This window comes from Bubalus kerabau, unplaced genomic scaffold (genome assembly GCF_029407905.1).
Source record: "Bubalus kerabau isolate K-KA32 ecotype Philippines breed swamp buffalo unplaced genomic scaffold, PCC_UOA_SB_1v2 scaffold_50, whole genome shotgun sequence".
Classification (NCBI taxonomy): Eukaryota; Metazoa; Chordata; class Mammalia; order Artiodactyla; family Bovidae; genus Bubalus; species Bubalus kerabau.
This window is the reverse complement of record NW_026577904.1, coordinates 2,347,065-2,372,010: the sequence shown is the minus strand read 5'-3', so window position 1 is coordinate 2,372,010 and position 24,946 is coordinate 2,347,065. Positions and strand designations below refer to the sequence as shown.

General features: G+C 40.2%; 1 protein-coding gene across 1 annotated transcript; it reads left to right on the top strand.

Annotated features, from left to right (window-relative positions):
* The first annotated feature begins 14,611 nt into the window (after positions 1-14,611).
* Positions 14,612-22,824, top strand: LOC129640873 (mitotic spindle assembly checkpoint protein MAD2A). Its single transcript, XM_055565851.1, has 5 exons — positions 14,612-14,828; positions 15,593-15,739; positions 19,622-19,742; positions 21,174-21,277; positions 22,000-22,824. Exons 1-5 carry the CDS (start codon positions 14,756-14,758, stop codon positions 22,170-22,172), a joined length of 618 nt encoding a protein of 205 aa, XP_055421826.1. The 5' UTR covers positions 14,612-14,755; the 3' UTR covers positions 22,173-22,824.
* The last annotated feature ends 2,122 nt before the right edge of the window (positions 22,825-24,946 follow it).

Below are 24,946 nucleotides of genomic sequence, written 5' to 3'. Positions count from 1 at the left end.
TAAACCTTGGGTCTGTTGATTTTCAGTTCTGTGCCTGTAATATACTACTTATACGTTTCAGTTCAGTTCAGCTCAGTCATGTCTGACTCTTTGCGGCCCCGTGGACTGCAGCAGGCCAGGCCTCCCTGTCCATCACCAACTCTCAGAGCTTACTCATACTCATGCAGTGAGTCAGTGATGCCATCCATTCATCTCATCCTCTGCCGTCCCCTTCTCCTCCCGCCTTCAATCTTTCCCAGCATCAGGGTCTTTTCAAATGAGTCAGTTCTTCGCATCAGGTGGCCAAACTATTGGAATTTGAGGTTCAACATTGGTCCTTCCAATGAATATTCAGGACTGATTTCCTTTGCGATGGACTGGTGGGATCTCCTTGCAGTGCAAGGGACTCTCAAGAGTCTTCTCCAACACAGTTCAAAAGCATCAATTCTTCAGCGCTCAGCTTTCTTCACAGTTTAACTCTCACATCCATACATGACTACTGGAAAAACCATAGCCTTGACTATATGGAGCTTTGTTGGCAAAGTAATGTCTCTGCTTTTTAATATGCTGTCTAGGTTGGTCATAACTTTGCTTCCAAAAGGTAAGTGTCTTTTAATTTCATGGCTGCAATCACCATCTGCAGTGATTTTGGAGCCCCCCCCCCCAATAAATCGTGTCACTGTTTCCACTGTTTCCCCATCTATTTGCCATGAAGTGATGGGACCAGATGCCATGATCTTCGTTTTCTGAATGTTGAGCTTTAAGCCAACTTTTTCACTCTCCTCTTTCACCTTCATCAAGGCTCGTTAGTTCTTTGCTTTCTGCCAAAAGGGTGGTGTCATCTGCATATCTGAGGTTATTGATATTTCTCCTGGCAATCTTGATTCCAGCTTGTGCTTCATCCAGCCCAGCGTTTCTCATGATGTACTCTGCATATAAGTTAAATAAGCAGGGTGACAATATACAGCCTTGACGTACTTCTTTCCCTATTTGGAACCAGTCTGTTGTTCCATGTCCAATTCTAACTGTTACTTCCTGACCTGCATACAAATTTCTCAGGAGGCAGGTCAGGTGGTCTGGTATTCTCATCTCTTTCAGAATGTTCAAGTTTGTGGTGATCCACACAGCCAAAGGCTTTGGCATAGTCAAGAAAGCAGAAATAGATGTTTTTCTGGAACTCTCTTGCTTTTTTGATAATCCAACGGATGTTGGCAATTTGATCTCTGGTTCCTCTGCCTTTTCTAAAACCAGCTTGAACATCTGGAAGTTCACATCTAAAAAAGGTTATTTCCCTACTTTATGACTCAAATTGAACTTAGTATTAGCCATTAAACCTTCCCTAACCACCACCCATCTTGCCAACCAATTCGAAGCACTCTTAAACTTGTCTTCCAAGAAACATTCCCATAGTTATCTTGGAAATCATTGTGCATTTGCTGCATATATTCACTTGGTTCTCATCTGATACCTCCTTATTTGCAACTATGTTTGTGTATTGGCTTCCCAACTAGATTTTCCTGACAAAGCAAGGTTATTTTTTTTCTCTCTTGCAGCTACACAGTACCACATCACAAGATAAATATTACTCAGTAAATATCTACAGAGAAAAAAAAACTCTTGAGAAAAAATGTTCTGTATTGTTACTAATATTTTGGCCACCCGATGCGAAGAGCTGACTCATTTGAAAAGACCCTGGTGTTGGGAAAGATTGAGGGCAGGAGGAGAAGGGGACGACAGAGGATGAGATGGTTGGATGGCATCACCGACTCAATGGACATGAGTTTGGGTAAACTCCGGGAGTTGGTGATGGACAGGGAAGCCTGGCATGCTGCGGTTCATGGGGTTGCAAATAGTCGTACAGGACTGAGTCACTGAACTGAACTGATTGTTAGTTCTCTTTGGTTGACTTTTCTTCCCATTCCCCACAATGGCTGTGCTAAAAAACCTTGTCTGCCTATCTCTGCCTACTTCCCTACCTGCCACTCCCTCCACTGAGAACTGAAAGTTACTGCAATATTGTGATTCATAGGAAATTTATATATTTGTTCATGACCAAGTATATGTGAGAAATACACACATACACACACACGTGAAGGTGTTTGTGTGTGTGTGTTAGTAGCAAGAGAGGCATACACCCCCAGTGTGGCCCAGGAGAGCTCACAGGTATGCTGCAAAATAACCAGAGACTCTTCCACCTCCTGCCATTGCACCCTAGGCACAGAGTAGATGCAAACTAAACACAAGGGCTTCTCCAACCCTGGCACCTGTGCCCTTGATGCACAGCTGTGTCCTCAAGAGACCACAGGAGCCCATAAAAGATTCATAAATATTCTACACATACAGACATCTGATTATAACAGACTCAATTATGGGAAAGACATGCACAGGAGAGCCTGCTCTTATGTAACTTGCAACTGTAAATCAAAACCGTTAGGTCATGTCCACCTAAGTATGTAAAAGTCCAGTCTGAAAAAACCCCATACCTTGTCTCTTGGGCACCAGTGCCTCTCCTGGCTTGGCCCACCTCTCCCTTGAGGTGTTCTGTTCTTTCCTTAACAAACTTGTTTTTGCCATGGGTAAGACCTCAGATTCTTCTCCTCGTCCTTACCGAGAACTGAGGCCCACGAGAGAGGGTCCTTTTTGACCCTCCCTTACCAGCAACATATATAACATACATGCAGAGTGGCCAAATACATACATAATGATAGACATTTGGTCTTCATTCACAGTTTCTGGCTCACAACTTCCAAAACCCTTGAAATTTCCTGATTGATAAGGGCAAAAAGGTAACATTTGGTCCCTTAACCTTCAGTTGCAGATAGAGCTCCAGGGAAGGTGACTTTTGGCTCCCATCCAAGGGTGGGGGTTGGCTGCCAGGAAAACCAACCCTGTGATTAGACAGAACTTTCAGTCCCATCCCTGGAGACTGAAGGTGGAACCCATCAATCAATCAAGACTATGTAATGAAGCCTCTTTAAAAACCCAAAAGGACCACACTTGCCCTTTTTCAGAAAGTTTCTGTGTAGGGAAACCAGAATACCTCGCATGCCACACAGAGCTTCTTTGTCCAGGACCTCACGCTACACATCTCTTCATCTGGTGATTTACTCATATCCTTTAATAGTCTTTTATAATAAGTGGGTAATTAGTGAGTAAACACGCTTTCCTGAGTTCTATTAGTTGTTCCAGCAAATTAATCAAAACCAAGAAGGAGGCTGTGAGAACCTCTGGTTTGCAACAAGTCAGCAGCACAGGGAAACAACTTGGGCTTGAAACTGGTGTTGGAAATGAAGGGTGGCCTTATATGAGAGACTGAGCCTTCACCTATGGAATATGACTCTATTTCTGGGTAGGTAGTGTCAGAATTGAGTTGAATTCTAGGATACTGTTGGCATCACAAAATTGCTTGTTGCTGTACTGAAGCCCCCCATCCCCCTCCCCCGACACACACACACACACGCTGATACTTGGTCCAGGAACCCTTTGCAGCTATCCTCAGTTAATGTTTCATTAAAAAAATAAGAATTCTATACTCTCACTTCTCCTTTCTTGCATATTTTCATTTCCCAAGAAAAAATGGTCTCTTTTAAGGCTTTTCCAATCTAGGTCCTTGACCTGCTATTTTCTGTGGTCTTGGACTCTGTTAGTTACACCTTTCCAACTTCCAACCACAGTTTATATATTTCTTCCGGCTGTCTTTCCTCTATATTCCTAAAAATAAAATGTCAAAGTTCCAGCAATTGCTCATGTTATCACCCCACTCTCCATTTCTCTTACAAAACGTTCTGTCTCTCTTCCCCTCACTTCCAAACTCCTTGGAAAAGACATCCATCACCTCTGCATGACCCAAATTGCTTCCACTTAGTTCACCAAAGATCTTTTAAGTGCAAAATCTGACGATGTTTTCCCATTCTTATTTGTACTGAATTGTGAACTGAACTACTAAAATATTCTACCACTCAAATTCATTAAGTAGGTTTTTAGGACATTCATCTCATGATTTGCCTCCTAATTTTTCATTTCTTCCAAGTTTCCATCATTGTGTCTTCTTCAACCATGTGACATTTTTATTAGTTATTACCCCCAGATCCTTCCAAGTCTTTTCCTGACTCAAACTCACTTGAAGGAAAATTAATCCAATTCCACAAATTTAGTTATCATGATCTCCATGTATACGATTCCACGATGACCTCTAAGATACCAGACTTAGTTCTTCAGAGTTCAAACACTTGAACACATTTTCAAAATGTCTCAGAGATTTGTAATCCGTTTATATTCTCATTTCCTTTTGTTGGAACTATCCAGAGTTGGCAAGCTGAGAAGGCTGGATTTCAATCACCAACCTGTTTCTTAGCCAAAGCATTTATACAGTGCATAAAATAAAACCACTTCTGTTGTTCCAGTCCCACTCAGGTACCCTTTCTGGTTGCCCACTCTCAACCTAAGAGACACTACTTCAACTGAGACAACCCCTAAGCCCAGGCTCTTCTCTCTGTGCTGAGTCTCCACTAGGTTTCCAGCCATTCCGCTTTGTTGTTTTCCACTGCTGGGTGGGTTCCAGGAGTTTCACATCAAGAATAGAGGGAAGGACAGAGCATAAAGGGTCCCTCAAGCTAGATTATTCAAAATAGAGTCAGACCTTCCACACTTTCAGGATTCATACCCTGCTATCATCTAGATTTTCCTGAACTTGATCTCTGTTCTTGTAGCTGGGTGATCTTGGGTAAATTAATCCAGCTTCCTTCTGCAACTTAGTTTCCTCCATTGTAAAAAATGCAGGTAATAACAGTACATAAGTCATGGGTTTGTGAAGGGATTAAATACATTGATTCATATAAAGCACTTAGAAGTGTGCCTGGCAGAAAATAAGTGCTTAATTAAGTGGTAGTTAGTAGTATTATTGGGAGAAGGCAATGGCACCCCACTCCAGTACCGCTGCCTGGGAAAATCCCATGGATGGAGGAGCCTGGTAGGCTGCAGTCTATGGGGTCACTAAGAGTCAGACACCACTGAGCGACTTCACTTTCACTTTCCACTTTCATGCACTGGAGAAGGAAATGTCAACCCACTTCAGTGTTCTTGCCTGGAGAATCCCATGGATGGAGAAGCCTGGTAGGCTGCAGTCCATGGGGTCGCACAGAGTTGGACACGACTGAAGCGACTTAGCAGCAGCAGCAGTAGTATTATTATTTCAGCTTTGTCATAGTATTAAGAGAGTGTGTCCCCATCTTCACTTTAAGTTGCTTTACCTAAGGACTCCTTTAGTTATCCTCAACTAAACATGTACCTGACCCATGAAAGTTGCATGGGAAAATGGAGGAAAAGCTACCTAAACAATAACAACAACAACAACAAGAGTAATATAATATATTAACAGTAAATCAAGGCTTCACTTGCATTATCTAATGGAATCCTCACCAAAATTTTATGTGGCAAATACTATTACCACTTCCATTTTACATACGAGGGGAAAAGGTCCTTAGATAATTTTTCTTAAATTGTTCAGATAGTCTGCCTCTAAAAAGTTTCTGGAACATACTATTTTGGCAACCCTTTCTTGCACATTTGCCTATGAAGTCTGCTTCTGATAGACTGCTTGGAGATTCCTGCTTCTTCAGACAATGCCATGATACTCTACCCCTATGCTACCAGCAGTAAAGCTTTTTCTTGTGATCCAAGTGGGTTTTTTACCACATAAGAATTTGTCAAAACTCCTAAGAGGGTATTTATTCTATGCCTTTAGCACATTTAAGTGGAAAAGTCTGGGGCACTCTTTCCCAATAAAGATCATGCATTGTCCTCACAGGATTGCCCTGGCAGAAACCAGCAAGGAGAACAGTAACTCAGATTTCTACACAAAAATGCAAGTTGACCATCCTAGCTACATCCATTCCATTCCATGTCTGCCTTGGAGAGGGGGACAAGCAAGGACCATGACCATCCCCAGCTCTAGGTGATATGTTCTGTAACCAGTTGGGTTTCTGCATATACTATCTAAACCAACTATTTCCAGAGTGGGATGTGCACAAACGGATTCACTGGGGTACAGGAAGAAATGTGGAATTCCCATTTAAGCTGATTCTTTTATCCAAGAAAATAAACTAAACTGTATTAAAACGTAACAAATGGATCAACACCGACATCCTCACAATCTGCACGTCAGAAAGTCACTGATCATGACTGGTATCCTAAATGAAAGTCAACAGTTGCACATCCACTGGTGCTTCCTCTGTGAAGCTAACAATAGATACTGTGCGGTCTACAAAGAATTTCAGAAAAATTAACATGTATGTTCTTTCGAAGAAAAAGTGACTTAAAATGAGGAATTTTTTTTTTCAAAAGACACTTGTGTTGCTGAAAGAGCATGTCTGTGTCAATTATTTTTTTAAAAAAACTTCATCTGTGCATTAAAAAACTTGGAAACAAGTTTTTCTAATCTACTTATAATACTTCTAAATTACAATTTAGTTCCAAAGGCAATTAAGATGAAAGCAATTAGTTCCAAACTAATAGGCATTATGTTCTTATAGTTTAAATAAATGGGCCAAAAATACTTAAACTTTTGTTTTTAGACCCATTCATTAAAACTATAAAGATGCAATATTTTTAAATTAGTTTACAAGAATATTTGATTGGTACCAAGAAAATGGGGAATTTAGTAGTTTTTCAAGACTCTGTATAATTGCTGCTGCTAAGTCGCTTCAGTCGTGTCCGATTCTGTGCAACCCCATAGATGGCAGTCCACCAGGCTCCCATCCCTGGGATTCTCCAGTCAAGAACACTGGGGTGGGTTGCCATTTCACTGCTAAATACTGATAAATAAAAATAAGAAGTCAACAATGCACTTTCACTTGCATCTTCATATCTCTGTGATGTATCTTTTTTGGCTATAATGGCCAAAAAAATAAAACAAAACTCAAACAACAAATTTTAAAAACCCAAGTATTAAATTAAGCTGAAGTATCTGACTTTTAAATCACTCTTTGTAAGTATTTAAACCAAGATTTTTAAGAATAAGGAAGCATATTAACCACATAAGTCTTAATATAGTTAATATATTTAGTGATAGTAAAATTATTTTCTAGTGATATAAGAATCATCTTTAAATACTTCTTTACATCTTTCTTAATTTCCTACATACATATACACACATGCACGCACTGTACCTAATACTGTGGAAAATGTCTATCATTAGAGATAAATAAACCTATATTGTAGAGAAGAAATGGCAAACCACTCAACTTCTGGCTTATTTATTTTGTCTATGGAATGTCTCAAAAAATATTTTCCACTCACTCAACTAACATCTTAATTTTATTATTAGTTGGTAGATTTAACAAAACTAATTCATTTATATTTACATATTAAGAATAATAAAAATGATTTTATCTACAAAAATTCAGAAGCAACATGCTTAAAAGGTACTACAGGCATAAAATAACCAAATTTAATATGTAATTATAATGTCATTTAACACTTTAAATCTGTTTTTATTAATTTAATTGCAACCATGGCTTTTAATTTTTCATAGCGTCTTTGTGTTTTTAGTTTCCATATCAGACCCTGTTCTGACTTGTTTGAAATGTCCCTTGTATTTTAAAATATACTCTGCTGTCAGAGGCAACTGATTACAGGACCCATTTTTCATATATATATCACATACCCTATTTGTTGATATATCTAAATATATAAATGCTCCATCAAACAATCTCTGAAAATCATATATGAATAAGATTTTCATTTTACTTTCAAACTATACCTTCTGGTGCCTAATTATGGTTGAGCTATGGAAGACTCTAAGTCTCCATATGTATCCTATAACAGAATTATAATAAACAATACAACATGGTACAAATTTCTAGTAAGAACAGCCCATATTTTTCATTGCAAGAACTTATGGAATTATTATGATGTTTTCAATAATTTTTGTACCTAATTTTTACTAAGGTAAAATTTTAATATCCTATGTATGCAACTGGATCATTAAAAATTATGAATTATGCAAGTACAGAAATACATTTGTTAAGTTCATTAAGCCACTGTTTATTAATAAAATTCCATGATTTAAAATTGTTCTATTATTTTGAACATGTGGAACAACAATCAAACAGTCCTTAGGAGGAAAGTATTTGGGGAAAATGGATCTTTAGGAGATTTACATTATGTAACTTAATTTTTAAGCTTATGAATAAACGTAAACATTCATTCTATCTACAGAGAAATCTGAGTAGAAAATTTCTGATTTTACTTCTTGCTCTTCAAATCATATGAGAAAAGATCTATATAAGAAATAGAGTAACAAAGATTCATGACAGCATCCTTGCTGTTCAAGAAGGCAAATTTCTCATATTGACAAAATATAAATGCCTATGTGCACAGAATTTTTACCTAAATTTAGTAAACAAATGTCTTATTAAATTTACTATAAAGATAAATATTCTTGCTTTACCCATTTCCAAACAAAATGCTCCATTTAAAGATACTGGACTCAAGAATAAAATAACATCTGGAAATTTGATGGAAAACTGTCCTAAGTCTATCAGAATAGTGATTCAACTATCCAAAATGTTTTCTTTCTCCATGTGAAAACAAATATGCAACTTAAATGTAAATAAATATGCTTTAGGGCCTGAGTGTGTGCATACACACCACATAGTTAAAAGAAGGATACCAGGTCTGTATTATCTTATGATCCAACATTTCATTCTGATGTGTTCCACATATACAAATACCTTAGAAATCACTAAATTCTTTTTCCCGCATTTCATTTTGAACTAAAGCACACATACATACAGGGACTGAATGTTTTAAAGGTATTATTTCACATGTAAACACTGACATCTTGTGGCAGCTGCAGCTATTTGCATTCTGCCATAAAACTGATTGTGGATTGTAACTGCCATGATTCCTGGATTGGGAAGATCCCCTGGAGAAGGGATAGGTTACCCACTCCAGTATTTTTGGGCTTCCCTTGTGGCTCAGCTGGTAAAGAATCTGCCTGCAAGGCGGGAGACCTAGGTTCCATCCCTGGGCTGGGAAGATTCCCTGGAGAAGGGAAAGGCTACCCACCCCAGTATTCTGGCCTGGGGAATTCCATGGACTGTGTAGTCGATGGGGTCGCAAAGAGTCGGACAGGACTGAGCGACTTCACTAACACACTGACGGCTGTGAGGCTACTGAAAGTTCACAGGATTTCCTCAGTGGCTCAGTGCTAAAGAACCCACCTGCCAATGCCGGAGACGTGGGTTCGATCCCTGGGTGGGGAAGATCCGCTGGTGAAGGAAATGGCAACCCACTCTAGTATTCTTGCTTGGGAAATCCCATGGACAGAGGAGCCTGGAGGGCTACAGCCCGTGGGGCTGCAAGAGTTGGACACAACTTAGCAACAACTCAACAACCTAAGGTTACTGAACATGCTTAGTCTAAAAGCAGTTAGTATTTTAAAAACAAGCATCTTCCAGAGTATCTTCAAACAGAAATACTTTTAAAAGAAACTAAATCAGGAACCCTAGATTCTATTACTAAATTTTCTACTAAACAGATACTGGGTTAATAGACAGGAAGCCAAGCATGATGCAGTCCATGGGGTTGCAAAGAATCAGACACAACTGAGAGACTGAACCACAAAAACCAGATACTGAACAGACTATATAATTACTCTGGACCTCATTTTCTTCATCTCTAAGCTTGTCCAGCTAAGTTATTGTCACTTTCTCTCTAAAATTCCATTTGACTCTAGCTTTAGAAATTTGCATAAGTATTTCTGATTTTAGCATCCTAATATGGAATACAGGCCTGTTTATGACATACGTTTTCATATTTATCTCTTTTATTAATTCTAATTGCTTGGTTATACAGTCTGCTTGAATTTTCTTCAGAAATAAATCTTAATTTATACTTCTCCCTGTCCAAAAAACCTTCAAAACACATTAGAAAGATGTCACCAAATTGTGAATAAAAGTCAACTTAAGTAACTGAAAACAAGTTTTTAAAAAACTTTTTGTAAGGATAAGAGTGTATGCTTTAGATGAGATGGAGTCAACATCAAACCAAGCACCCAAAAGTGGGAAAGGAGTTCCACCAAAGCTTCTAGAATCACGTGTTATCGTGATAAACAAGAAACAGAACAGGCCCAGAGTTAAGCAGCTTTGACCAATACCAGCATATACTACATGCTTGCCACCTTGGATTCTGTACTACCATTTCATTCTTTCTCCACATCAGTCATCAAAACTCAATTCTTTTTTCAAAACATCTTTCTCTGATGTACATCTTCTTATTTAAGCTCTGGCATCCACTTTGTCCAAGAATTCAAGCTCCTAGGCCGGCATTACTAAAATCACCATCACAGTTTACTGCTTTTCAAAGAGTGATTTAAGAACTTGCATCAGAATCATTTGGGATTCTGGTTAAAACAAGTTATCTTTTAGATTCCATAAAAAAGACCAGCACCATCCAGTATAAATAGAATACAAGTTACATACGTTATTGTAAAATGTTCTGGTAGATTAAAAACCTAAAAAGAAAAAAAAGTGAAATTATTTTAATGTTTTATTTAACCCAGTGCACATATAGTATCATTGCAATAAGTAATCAATTAAAGACATATCAATATACTTTACAGGGCTTCCCTGGTGGCTCAGAAGGTAAATAGCCAGCCTGCAATGTGGGAGACCCAGATAGGATCCCTGGGTCGGGAAGACTGCCTGGAGAAAGAAATGGTAACACACTCTAGTATTCTTGCCTGGAAAGTCCCACGGACTGAGGAGTCTGGTGGGCTACAGTCCATGGGCCCCAAAGAGTTGGACACGACTGAACACCTAACTAAATATATATATATATATATATATATATACACATACATACACACACACACACACATACACACACAGACACATTTGTTACGTGTGTGTGTGTGTGTGTGTGTATTTGTTTCTCATACCAAGACTTCAAAATCTGGTACTTTATTCTTGTAGCATATCTCAATTCAAACCAGCATATTTCAAGTTCTTAAGTCACATGAACTTAAGTTCTTAAGAACACAAAGAAAGTACTAACAAATACTTCCTCTATAGATGAAAACCTCATATATTTCACCAGCCTTCTAGAATTTCCAACTTATATTGATACTAATGATTACTTGTATCTTCAAAAAATTTACAAACTATAGTATTGTGAAACTAAAGGATGTCTTTCCTGAAGTGCTAAGCAGTAAGCTCTTTAGAAAGAGAGACAATTTCTACACGGAGAAAGGTGGGCATCACGCTCTACCAGCATGGCTCTAACCCAAAATCCTGGTGGCAGAAGTGAAAAGGAGGTGATTTAAAGACACACAAACACACTTGTACCACAGAGACTAAAATATGTAAGGAAAGTATTACTGGATAAAGTCAGCTTATTACCTATATACCTGTTTCACTCTTCAAACTGATTAAATTCTGATATATAACACTGTGTATAGGCAGAGTTCTAAGATGGCCCCCAAATTTGTGGTCTTTAGGGAACATATCCTATATAATCCCTCCCCCTGAGTGTGGCCAGACATGTATTTATGAGGCAAAATCATTTTGAAGATTCAGTTCAGTTCACTCAGTCGTGTCCAACTCTTTGCGACCCCATGAATCGCAGCACGCCAGGCCTCCCTGTCCATCACCAACACCCGGAGTTCACTCAAACTCACGTCCATTGAGTCGGTGATGCCATCCAGCCATCTCATCCTCTGTTGTCCCCTTCTCTTGCCCCCAATCCCTCCCAGCATAATAGTCTTTTCCAATGAGTCAACTCTTCGCATGAGGTGGCCAAAGTACTGGAGTTTCAGCCCTAGCATCATTCCTTCCAAAGAAATCCCAGGGCTGATCTCCTTTAGAATGGACTGGTTGGATCTCCTTGCAGTCCAAGGGACTCTCAAGAGTCTTCTCCAACACCGAAGTTCAAAAGCATCAATTCTTCAGTGCTCAGCTTTCTTCCAGTCCAACTCTCATATCCATACATGACCACTGGAAAAACCATAGCCTTGACTAGAGGAACCTTTGTTGGCAAAGTAATGTCTCTGCTTTTCAATATGCTATCTAGGTTGGTCATAACTTTTCTTCTAAGCAGCAAGCATCTTTTAATTTCATGGCTGCAATCACCATCTTCAGTGATATTTGGAGCCCCCCAAAAATAAATCCTGTCACTGTTTCCAGTGTTTCCCCATCTATTTCCCATGAAGTGATGGGACCAGATGCCATGATCTTCGTTTTCTGAATGTTGAGCTTTAAGCCAACTTTTTCACTCTCCACTTTCACTTTCATCAAGAGGCTTTTTAGATCCTCTTCACTTTCTGCCATAAGGGTGGTGTCATCTGAATATCTGAGGTTATTGATATTTTTCCTGGCAATCTTGATTCCAGCTTGTGCTTCTTCTAACCCAGTGTTTCTCATGATGTACTCTGCATGTAAGTTAAATAAGCAGGGTGACAATATACAGCCTTGACATACTCCTTTTCCTATTTGGAACCAGTCTGTTGTTCCATGTCTAACTGTTCCAGTTCTAACTGTTGCTTCCTGACCTGCATATAGGTTTCTCAAGAAGCAGGTCAGGTGGTCTGGTATTCCCACCTCTTTAAGAATTTTCCACAGTTTATTGTGATCCACACAGTCAAAGGCTTTGGCATAGTCAAGAAAGCAGAAATAGATGTTTTTCTGAAACTCTCTTGCTTTTTCCATGATCCAGGGGATGTTGGCAATTTGATCTCTGGTTCCTCTGCCTTTTCCAAAACCAGCTTGAACATCTGGAAGTTCATGGTTCACGTACTGCTGAAGCCTGGCTTGGAGAATTTTAAGCATTACTTTACTAGCGTGTGAGATGAGAGAGTGAATTGTGTGGTAGTTTGAAGATTAGGTTTAACAAAGAGGAAACCACCTGCCTGCATCTGACTTAATCACATGAGCTGTTAAAAAGGACCTCCTTGGAAAGAGAGAGAGTGGAAGTGTGACAAGGGCTCAAGACTGGCCTCTGGCCAACAGCTAGCAACCCAATGAGGACCTCAATTTAAGAACAAAGATATTAATTCTGCCAGGAACCAAGGACCTCAAACCCGGAGTTTAGGTGAGATCTCTCGTGCAGCCAGGTGCCTTTACTTCAAACTTACCAGGCTACATAGAGCACCCAGCCATGCCATGCCCAGACTCTCCATCTAAGGACTGAGATAATAAATGGGTGGTGGTGTTTTTCTTAAACCACTAATGTGTCATAATTTGTTACACATCAATAGAAAACTAATACACTCAGGCACTTTCTCATATAATTAAATAACTACATCTGGGCAGGTTTCTCAGACTTCATTTCACAAATAATTTCTCCACCTGCTGTAGGAATACAATTGCTTCACAACTGACATGACAGTAGTAGTGCACTATCTGCTTAATTGGGTTTCCCTGGTGGCTCAGTGGTCAAGAATCCGCCTGCCAATGCAGGAGAAGCCGGTTGGATTCCTGGGTGGGGGAAGACCCCCTGGAGGAGGAAATGGAAACCTACTCCAGCATTATTGCGGGGAGAGCCCCATGGACACAAGAGCCTGGCAGGCTACAAGTCCATGAGGTCGCAAAAGAGGCAGACACCACTTAGCGACTAAACAACATCTGCTTAATACTTCTCATAGAAACATTCAAAGCCACTGGATTTGAGTCAAAATTCCCTGAGAAGCTCTTCAGTGTTGACGAGCCTTTTTGGTAAGAGAACTTTATTCCCTGACCATCTGTCTAGGGGTGGTGGGGTACACAGAGTAGAGGCTGGACTATCAGACGCAGATTTTTGCTGCCCCCAGGCTCCGCCTAGCAGCGGGGTCGGGGGTAGACTCGAGCTGAGCCAGGACGAGGGAAAGAAAAAGGGATTCCGTTCGTCCCTTTCATCCCTAGCCCAATTTCTCAGGAAAACACCACGCCGGCACAGTAATATCTCTAAAACCTTGTCTGCGGCACGCAGCTGCTTTGAAACTGAAAGTGTTAGGCGCTCAGTCGCGTCCGACTCTGTGACCCCATCGGCTGCAGCCTGCCAGGCTCCTCTGCCCATGAAATTCCCCGGGGAAGAATCCTGAAGTGCTTTGCCATTCCCTTCTCCAGGGAATCCTCCCAACCTAGGGATCGTGCATTGCAGGTCTCCGGCATTGCAGAGTCCTCACCGTCTGAGCCACTGGGGAAGCAAACTCCCAGAGCACCTAGCAAATTCCAACCGCTGACTAAGGATCACTGGGGCCACTCAGGGTGGCGGACAGTTCATAAAACTTTCAAAGAATCTCCCAAACTCGGGAATTGTGCTCCTAGGTCGCTCTGTCCGCAGACCCAGAGAGCGGCCACTAAAACCTGGACCTACCGTCTTCCCCTCTAGCCGCCAGCCCGCCAGCCAGCCCACAACTACAGCAGGAACCCGGCCAGGTGTCACCGCCCGGGAACGGCGCCGCCACGCCTCCCCACTGCGCCTGCGCGAACCGCCGCTTCCCGCAGGGGCCTAGAGAACCGGCCGGACACCGCCGCGCAGGGCGGGGGTCTAGAGGCATTTCGCGCCTGCGCAAAGGGCGCGACAGGCGGGGTCTAGAGGCTCTTCGCGCCTGCGCAAAGGGCCCGACCCCGGGGGGGGGGCGGGGGGGGAGGGGCTAGACGCGCTCCGCGCCTGCGCAAAGGGCGCGACGGCGTCCTGCGTCGTTCCTTTTGAAACGAGTGGCGGGGAACTGCTCCGGAAGCCCCTGGCGTCGCTTTCTGCTGGGTGGAAGCGTGTACCGTCATCCGTGGGCCTGGCCATGGCGCTGCAACTCTCCCGGGAGCAAGGCATCACCTTGCGCGGGAGCGCCGAGATCGTGGCCGAGTTCTTCTGTAAGTCCTCCTCGCGCGGGGCGGAGGGCGGGGAGAGCCGAGCGCAGGCCGCCCGCAGGCCCGCGGCTCGGCCGGAGCGGCCCCGAATCCCGGCCCTTGTACCGCGGCCTCCGGTGCCCGCAGGAGGGCTCAGGAAGTGGGGCGGCGGGCGCCGCCTCCGCTCGTGTTGCTGCCGGCGGAGGAGGCGGCCCGGGCGCTGCAGGGGCCCGCCTTGCGGGGGTCCCCTTTGCGGGAGCGTTTCTTTCCAATGCAGAGCTCCTCCCACACCCCCCGCCCCCACGGCGAGGGGCCTCGGGGGTGGACCGTGACGGGCTAGACCTCGGGAAGAGCTGTTCTGAGCTCGGCCAGGTGTACCTGCTGACAGAACCTGGCAAGACTGGTGAGGATAAGAGGAGGAAAGAGAGACGGGGAGAGGCCTGCCCGGGCTTGGTACCCGTCTGTCAGTTGCCTGTTTTGACACCCTCGAATCATAAAAGAGGCATCTGGACTTGTTTTACAATGACATGAAATTTGGCACTGGTAGATTAGTGCAGTTTGGCATTTTTCTTCTGTTGCCACATAAATGCAGCTATCACTTAGACGCAAGATTTTAAGGATTTTTTTTAATGCCACTTTGTACCCACTCGGCTTTCAGCAAAACACAAACACGTGTTTAGACATTTATAACTTTACAGTATTAATGAAACCATAGCCCCATCTACATATGCTTTATTTCCCCTGAATTTACAACGTGACGATGACTTTAATATTTCTTATGTTTTCAGCATTTGGCATCAACAGTATTTTATATCAGCGTGGCATATATCCATCGGAAACCTTTACTCGGGTGCAGAAATATGGACTCACCTTGCTTGTAACTACTGATCCTGAGCTCATAAAATACCTAAATAATGTGGTGGATCAACTAAAAGGTATTTTATTGTTGGACACAGTTTTGAGTTTTGCAGGCCTTTATGTTAATAAGATCCTCGGGGCTTCCCAGGTGACTCAGTGGTAAAGAATCCGCCTGCCAATGTAGGAGACACAGAATACTCAGGTTCCATCCTGAGTCTGGAAGATCCCCTTGAGGAGGAAATGCCAACTCACTCCAGTATTCTTGTCAGGATAATCCCATGGACAGAGGAGCCGGGCAGGTTACAGTCCATTGGGTTGTAAAGACTTGGATACGAGCACACCTACCATCCACATTTTCTAGCTTCTTGGTGGTCATTTTTCAGCTCTGTATAGGGTAGTGTAAACCGCACTACCATCTCCAATACAGTGAACCAGTTGAGAGGGAAGCAAATAACATACAAATTGAAAGAATTCCTACCCTTCCTCCACTTTTGAGTAGGCTGAATATTTTAAGGTTCGGAATCTGATATGGCTTAACAAAACAATCTCCATCAACTCCTTCAGGGATGATAGAACACATTGGAATTTTATGTAATTATGATGGCGTTTGTTATCTGAGAAAAATCCACTGCATATATTTTTTGTAGCTGCTTGGAGTCTAAAGCCATCATTATATATATTAAGAGGAAGGAACTAAAATCAGATTCAATTTAGGGAACTAAACTTTAAAAAGAAGGAACTACTAAATAACAGCACTCATTGGAATTTTCTTATTTTTCACCTGTTTCCATTTGTCTTTTTTTTTTTAATCATGCCTGTGAGTCAGTAAGCCTTTTCTGTCTGCACACTCATTTTCTTCTTTTAGCTCAAGAAGTTGCAGTATTGTTGGATTAGTATGCTCCATCTATTCCTTTTATTTCTAGAATCTCTACTAGTTTCTTTTTCATATTTCTCTCCACTTAGGATTCTCATTTCTAATTTCTCTGTGTTGTAAATTGTTTCTCCCTTTCTGCTCATTAGATCTTCCAAAATACTAGTTCTAAAAATACTACAGCTGCATTTTTTTTTTTAACTTTAAAATTCATGAATCACTTTTGTTGTTTCAACTAGCTTCATTTTCAGATTACATCATTACGTTTTCATTAACTTCAGAGCTAAGCCACCCATAGTCATTCCTACGGCTGTACTCAGATTGTTTGCTATGGAACCTCTAGGCAACTATGGATGTATGTCTTCATCTTAATCTGAAGAAGTAGCAAGCCAGCCTTGCCTAAGTTACTGGGTTTTGGTTTGTGTCCTTTGAGACCAATAACATTTCTTGTCAGATGTATCTACACTTTCCTACTTAATTTCTCCCTTTTAGTTAAAATGGAGGAAATGCTTTACAGGCAAATTATTCAGTCTTTTAAATTCCACTTCTCTAGCCTTAGGAACTTTACCCTATTTCCTGTCTCTTATGTTGTCACTTTCTTTGTTTCCATTTGGATTATTCCCATTGGTTTCATTTCCATTTTTAAGAGAGAAAAAAATCACCAACTTCCCCATATCTTCAAATGACCACTCAGTCTCTTTTTCACAGGTAAACTGGTAAAAGTTGTTCACATATGCTAGGGGTGAGCGAGGCCAACAGGCCAGATCCAACAAGTGGCTTATTTTGTACTGCTTGCAAGCTAAGAATATTACATTTTAAAGAAGACTATGCTACGTAGGTGACCCATAAGCCTTCAATATTTCTAAAATATTTTCTATCTCTTTAAAAAAAAAACCTACCAATTCCTGAATAAAGTATTCTCAGTTTCTAAGATTGAGGGCTCAGTCTGAGGCCCTCTTAACTGTAATCTCTCTCTAGTTGACCTCTTACATATACACACATAATTCTAGTAACATCTTGTGTATCTGACTCATGAATCAATATCTAACCAAAGCCTCTCCTAACTCTTGGCTCATTTATTGAGTGACTCCCTTAATGTCTTTATGCAGCTGTATAATATACCACTTCACAGTTCAGTTCAGTTCAGTCGTTCAGTTCAGTTCAGTCGCTCAGTTGCGTCTAACTCTTTGCGACCCCATGAATCACAGCACACCAGGCCTCCCTGTCCATCACCAACTCCCGGAATTCACCCAGACTCAGGTCCATTGAGTCAGTGATGCCATCCAGCCATTTCATCCTCTGTCGTCCCCTTCTCCTCCTGCCCCCAATCCCTTCCAGCATCAGACTCTTTTCCATTGAGTCAACTCTTTGCATGAGGTGGCCAAAGTACTGGAGTTTCAGCTTTAGCATCATTCCTTCAAAGAAATCCCAGGGCTGATCTCATTCAGAATGGACTGGTTGGATCTCCTTGCAGTCCAAGGGACTCTCAAGAGTCTTCTCCAACACCACAGTTCAAAAGCATCAATTCTTCGGCTCTCAGCCTTCTTCACAGTCCAACTCGCACATCCATACATGACCACAGGAAAAACCATAGCCTTGACTAGACAAACCTTTGTTGGCAAAGTAATGTCTCTGCTTTTGAATATGCTATCTAGGTTGGTTATAACTTTCCTTCCAAGGAGTAAGCGTCTTTTAATTTCATGGCTGCAGTCACCATCTGCAGTGATTTTGGAGCCCCCCAAAATAAAGTCTGACACTGTTTCCACTGTTTTCCCATCTATTTCCCATGAAGTGATGGGACCGGATGCCATGATCTTCGTTTTCTGAATGTTGAGCTTTAAGCCAACTTTTTCACTCTCCTCTTTGACTTTCATCAAGAGGCTTTTTAGTTCCTCTTTACTTTCTACCATAAGGGTGGTGTCATCTGCATATCTGAGGTTATTGATATTTCTCCGGGCAATCTTGATTCCAGCTTGTGTTTCTTCCAGTCTACCATTTCTCTAAAAACTGAGTTTAGGATCATCTCCATTTCAGTTCTCTTTCCTCTTGGTGACTGGATCAACCATCCGACTACTGACATAAATCAGAAACTTGGGAGCTATCCCTGATTCATTCCTCTTCCTTACCCTGAGGTAATCCAATAAATCTTAACAGTTTTAACCATGAAATGTCCTGAATCTGTCTACTGCTCCATCTCTACCAGTATATCTTTCTCTAAGTCTTGATTCGCTCTTGCTTGAGTTACTCATGAATTAGTGCCCTAGATCCCCTGTTTACTTCCAGTTTACTTTCTACATCACACCCAGAAGGATAGTTTTCAAATACAACTTGAGTCACATCATACTCTGCTTCAAACACAGTAATGACCTCCTTAGTTCTTAGAGTGTAACATCTTTAATTTGGCGCTCATGACCTTGTGTGGTGTGGCCCATTATTCTTGTCAGACCAGCCTTGTTCATCCTCCGTTTCTTAAATTGCAGTTGTATTGGCCTCCTTTCAGTCCTCTGATCCAGTGATCTGTTTTGAGTCCAAGACCTATAGCTTTAGCAGGGAGATCCCACGTGCCTCAACTAAGACCTCACACCACCAACATAAACCCATCATTTCGTGTTTTAAAACCTATACCCTCTTCCCTGTTTTGCATATGTATATTGTTGTCTCTTAGAACAAAACTCAAACCCCCTCAGTCAGAATTTCCTATTCTGTGCTTTAATTGTAGTATGTGTTGCACCATCATAGGTAACCGCTATTATGTCCTAGGAAACTGCACCATCACAGCAGTTACAGCAGTTACAATTGCACATTTATTGTTGCTGTTAGAGTAATGACATCTCCTTCACCCTTCCCTTGGATTAGGATGGAAGTACCTCATGTTCACTGTCTTAGCACCCAGTGCTATACCTGGCACAAATACTGAGAATTTGAAATTGGGAGCTAGACCATTGATGGGGCAAATTTTCTGCACAATTTGGAGGAGAACCAAAATAGCAGTGGGAGAAATTTGCTGAGGATAGGAAGTTGGTCTTGGTAGGAGAGTTGCTTTGTAATGCAGTAAACTAAAAGAGATGCCTTGTTTTGTGTATTGCAGAATGGTTATACAAGTGTTCAGTTCAGAAACTGGTGGTAGTCATCTCAAATATTGAAAGTGGAGAGGTCCTTGAAAGATGGCAGTTTGATATTGAGTGTGACAAGACTGCAAAAGATGACAGGTAAGTAGGAATTACTTCCATTTTCGTATGTTTTAAAATTTATTTTCATTACCAAATGAGTTCTAATTATATTGAACAAGTTTCATATAAAATACAATTTTTGTCTACTATGTTTTTTTTTAAATGTAAATTTATTTATTTTAATTGGAGGCTAATTACTTTACAATATCATATTGGTTTTGCCATACATCAACATGAATCTGCCACGGGTGTACACGTGTTCCCCATCCTGAACCCTCCTCCCTCCTCCCTCCCCATAACATCCTTCTGGGTCATCCCAGTGCACCAGCCCCAAGCATCCTGTATCATGCATCGAACCTGGACTGGCGATTCGTTTCACATATGATATTATACATATTTCAGTGCCATTCTCCCAAATCATCCTGCCCTCACCCTCCCCCACAGAGTCCAAAAGACTGTTCTATACATCAGTGTCTCTTTTGCTGTCTGTACACAGGGTTATTGTTACCGTCTTTCTAAATTCCATATATATGCGTTAGTATACTGTATTGGTGTTTTTCTTTCTGGCTTACTTCACTCTATAATAAGCTCCAGTTTCATCCACCTCATTAGAACTGATTCAAATGTATTCTTTTTAATGGCTAGGATGTTTAATTTGATCCTTAGTCTCCTTAGTCTTATATAAGACAGTGAACTTTTAACATAATTGCCTATAGAGTAAATTGGTGAATTTCACCCTTCAGTGTTTATGGTAGTATGTACTTGGTGACCCGTTTAGTGAATTGTTTAAAGGTACTTTTAACCATCAGGGGTTATCCTAGGTTCCCCAAGCCTAAGATTCAGCTCTATTGTATTTCATTGAATGCCCCAAATTTTCTAAGACACTTCATAAAAAAGTTTCCAGCCCACCTGAATGGGAAATGCTTATATGATCATGTCTAGCATAGTCCTAGGCTTGCTTACTGGTAAATTCAGAATCATTTTTCATAATGAAATGTAGTTTGCTTCTGAAGGCTTTGGTTTATTTTAGGAAATTTTTAGCTTATAAGAATAATTTAATATTTAATTTAATATCTTATTTGAGGCAGTAGGGAATTAAGCATTACAAAAAATGCACCAACAAAATATTTTAGATACTATTATTATTAGATACTATTATTTTCATTTTTTGAAAGGTGCTGTAGTTTTCCTAACTTGAAGCACTTGGCCAGTTTTCTGATTATCTGATAACAAATGACCTGATTTTAAGACCACCCCTAGAAAATGACTGGAATGATAAATGAAATAATAAAAATGCATATGCTTCTTGTGGTATATAGGCCCTAATGATATAACTTAAAAAAAAAAAAAAAGAAAAAAAAAAACTCCATTTTAATGTATTACTCATTTGATCTTGGAAACATTTAATCAGTCTTACCAATGTTTTAAATTAATTTGTTAACACTTAAATTGATTTGGTTTCTTCAATAGTGCACCCAGAGAAAAGTCTCAGAAAGCTATCCAAGATGAAATCCGTTCAGTGATCAGACAGATCACAGCTACAGTAACATTTCTGCCACTGTTGGAAGTTTCTTGTAAGTATTATACAACTTCACATTGACTTAAAATTTGTCAGGGAACAGACTAAGCTACTATTTTAAGAATTAGTCCTTTATTAAATTTTTTCTTAATTATTAATATTACATAATAAATTTGTTCTTAATTATTAATATTACATAATAAAAATGAAAAACGCATTATAAAGCAGAAGTAGTGTTATATGCATTCTAGAAATTTGGAAATTCTGAAAAGGAAAGGAATGAAAGTATTCCACAATATTCATTCTTGAATGTGTTAATGTAATCCTGTTCATTATCTTAATTTTTTTATGTATATTTTTAAGGCTAGCCATAACTGTCTTGCTTTTCTACCTTATCAGATATTTCCTGAATGCCTACTATATGCGAGACACTGCTCTAGGCCCCAGGCTACATCAGTCACAGAGCCCAGATGTTAGCTTTCCTTCAGGTTGCCTTTATGCTGTCCTGTGTGATTGACTCCATACTTTCTGCAGATAATGGTTTTCTCTTTTAAAAAAAAGAAAACTTGAAGTTTTCATAAGATAAAGCAAAAGGAGTACAATATTTTCTGTAATACAGTAAATTTCTATGGAGGAAAAGCAATTGACTAGTTATTACAGACCATGCTAAACTCTCTTTTCTAATACTCTGGGTGGTTCAAAATGTGAGAGAGACAAGGAGGGTTCTTCTACTTTGGAAAAAAATAATGTACTTTAATGATTTTATCTCCAATTTAGGTTCATTTGATCTCCTCATTTATACAGACAAAGATCTGGTTGTACCTGAAAAATGGGAAGAGTCGGGACCACAGTTCATTACCAATTCTGAGGAAGTTCGTCTTCGTTCATTTACTACTACAATTCACAAAGTAAACAGCATGGTAGCCTACAAAATTCCTGTCAATGACTGAGGATGAGATATGGACAATAACGTACTTGTAACTCTCAAATGTGGTTTTCCTACCAGGTCAACTGTAGTTGGTATGTTTTACTTCATTGGTTAATTTTTAGATGAGGAAAACTTAACATGATACCTAACTGAATCTGTGCAAAATTGTTCCGTTTTTGGTACCTATCTGACTTTCCATAGGGTTGACATTAAAGTAAAGTAACTGCGCAGATTGCATCAGTACTGCAGTGTTACTTTCTTTGGAGGTAGTAACCATAGGTGGAAAAACTTTTGCTAAATGCCTTCCTAAATCAGACTTTTGGTCAAGTAGCTTGACTCAGAATGTAGAGAAATATTTAAATATGAAATAGAACAAAAGAAATATGAATATTCAGAATCTTCATTTACATCCTGAAAGTAACTAATGATAGTCCATAAGTAGTGACATATTTCTCCTATTGCATCCTCTTGTCATTTATTTCATTTGTATAGTTTCTGTATTGAAAAAATGTCCAATTATTTGAGTTTAATTTATGTAACTTGAGCCTATAAAGCTGTGGATATTCCCACTTTTCAAATTGTTGTGATACAGCACTCTTAAGAATGTCTTTGATGTTTTATAAAATCAAGCTTTAAATGGCAATGATGAAATAAAGTTAAATGTGTATGTTTTACATTTGTATTAAATTTTTTATATTGGTGTATTGATACAGTTACGTAGTTATTATGGATTCAGTACGGCATATTATTTCCTGTGCCTACTATATTGTAGGGAGGGCCTAAGGACACAAAGTAGAGTAAGTCTTGAGGTACTTTCAGTTTATTGGACAAACTTTTATTAAACCTCCTTCACCCTCTAACAGTAGATTTAAAATAAACATTGTTCTTTATGTAAAATGATAAATGTCACTTGGAATTAATTGAGTTTAGCAAATGTTAGATTGTATACAACCTTTCTATGCTCTTAGGTTTATTATCAGTGACCCTTGAACAACATGGGGGTTGGAACACTGACCCTCGAAGCAATTGAAAATCCCAGTAAAACTTATAGCCAGCCCTTCATATCTGTGGTCACCCCAAACCCATGGATTCCACCAACCATGGGTCATGTGGTACTATAGTATTTACTATTGAAAAATAGCCAAATATAAGTGGACCTGCACAGTTCAAACTGTTGTTCAAAGGTCAGCTGTATACTTAAACATCACGTTTATTCCTCTGCCTGTGCCTGCATTAATACTCTCATCAAGTATGTTCTTTCAGTTCCCACCTATTTTTCCAGAGTCAGTTTAAGGCAAACTTATAAAAATTGCTTTCTAATCTCTATACTAAATCTTAGCTCATTTTGTAATAATTCATTTTTTTAAGTATGTAGTAGCAGACACTGTTTTAAGATCTTGATATGTATTCATTCAACCTTCACTATTAAGTAAATATACATAATCTATATCCCATTCGTTCAGAAATTACATAATGAGCATCTATTAATGTGCAGAATAAGAATACTGCATGCCAAGTATTACGAAGAATGAAACAAAGTCCTGGCCTTTCTAAAGCTTGAGATCTTATGAAGGAGAGGAAAGTATACGACAGAGGACCATCAAGTAACCAAAGAGGTTTATTTCATTGTGTGTTTGTGTTATTTCACTTGGAATAATCTTTCTCTGATCCAGCTGGGTGCTTGTTGAGAATAAAGGGCGATGTCTCGCATTCTTTCATCTCTTGGTGCTGCTGGACAAATAGGTACCAGGTTTTGATGATGGGTATCATGTATACTGCTGTAAAAGCCATCCCCAGAGAGGAGCTGGAAGTATCTAACTTAGGCCCACCCATGTCTTTTTTTTCCTGAATAAGAAAAGCAGTTATGTAGAAGTGGAAATTGTGTTGATTTAGGGATGGTCAAAACTCAATATTCAAAAAACAAAGATCATGGCATCTGGTCCCATCACTTTACAGCAAATAGGGAAAAAGGTGGAAGCAGCGACAGATTTTATCGGGCTCCAGAATTGCTGTGGATGGTGACTGCAACCATGAAATTAAATGGCACTTGCTCCTTGGAAGAAAAGATGTGACTCTTGATGAAAGTGAAAAAGGAGAGTGAAAAAGTTGGCTTTAAAGCTCAACATTCAGAAATTAAGATGATGGCATCCAGTCCCATCACTTCATGGCAAATAGATGTGGAAACAGTGGCTGACTTTATTTTCTGGGGCTCCAAAATCACTGCAGATGGTGATTGCAGCCATGAAATTAAAAGATGCTTACTCCTTGGAAGCAAAGTTATGACCAACCTAGACAGCATATTCAAAAGCAGAGACATTACTTGGACAACAAAGGTCCGTCTAGTTGAGGCTATGGTTTTTCCAGTGGTCATGGATGGATATGCGAGTTGGACTGTGAAGAAGGCTGAGCGCCGAAGAATTGATGTTTTGAACTGTGGTGCTGGAGAAGACCTGAGATTCCCTTGGACTGGAAGCAGGTCAAGCCAGTCAATCCTAAAGGAAATCAACCCTGAATATTCATTAGAAGGTCTGACGCTGAAGCTGAAGCTCCAATACTTTGGCCACCTGATGCGAAGAGCTGACACATTGGAAAAGACCCTGATGCTGGGAAATACTGAAGGCAGAAAGAGAAGAGGGCAGCAGAGGACGAGATGGTTAGGTAACATCACTGAATCAATGAACATGAATATGGGCAAACTCCAGGACACAGTGGAGGATAGGACCCTGGGGTTCTGCAAAGAGTCAGACAACTTGGCAACAGAACAACAGAGTCTCTGTTTCCAAACTGTGAGGTGCG

What these genes read in the sequence shown, in the direction of transcription:
- LOC129640873 (XM_055565851.1), top strand. Translation starts at nt 14,756, where the DNA reads ATGGCGCTGCAACTCTCCCGGGAGCAAGGCATCACCTTGCGCGGGAGC. An exon ending in GATCGTGGCCGAGTTCTTCT is followed by an intron (nt 14,829 to 15,592) that starts GTAAGTCCTCCT and finishes TTATGTTTTCAG; the next exon opens with CATTTGGCATCAACAGTATT. An exon ending in AAGACTGCAAAAGATGACAG is followed by an intron (nt 19,743 to 21,173) that starts GTAAGTAGGAAT and finishes TTTCTTCAATAG; the next exon opens with TGCACCCAGAGAAAAGTCTC.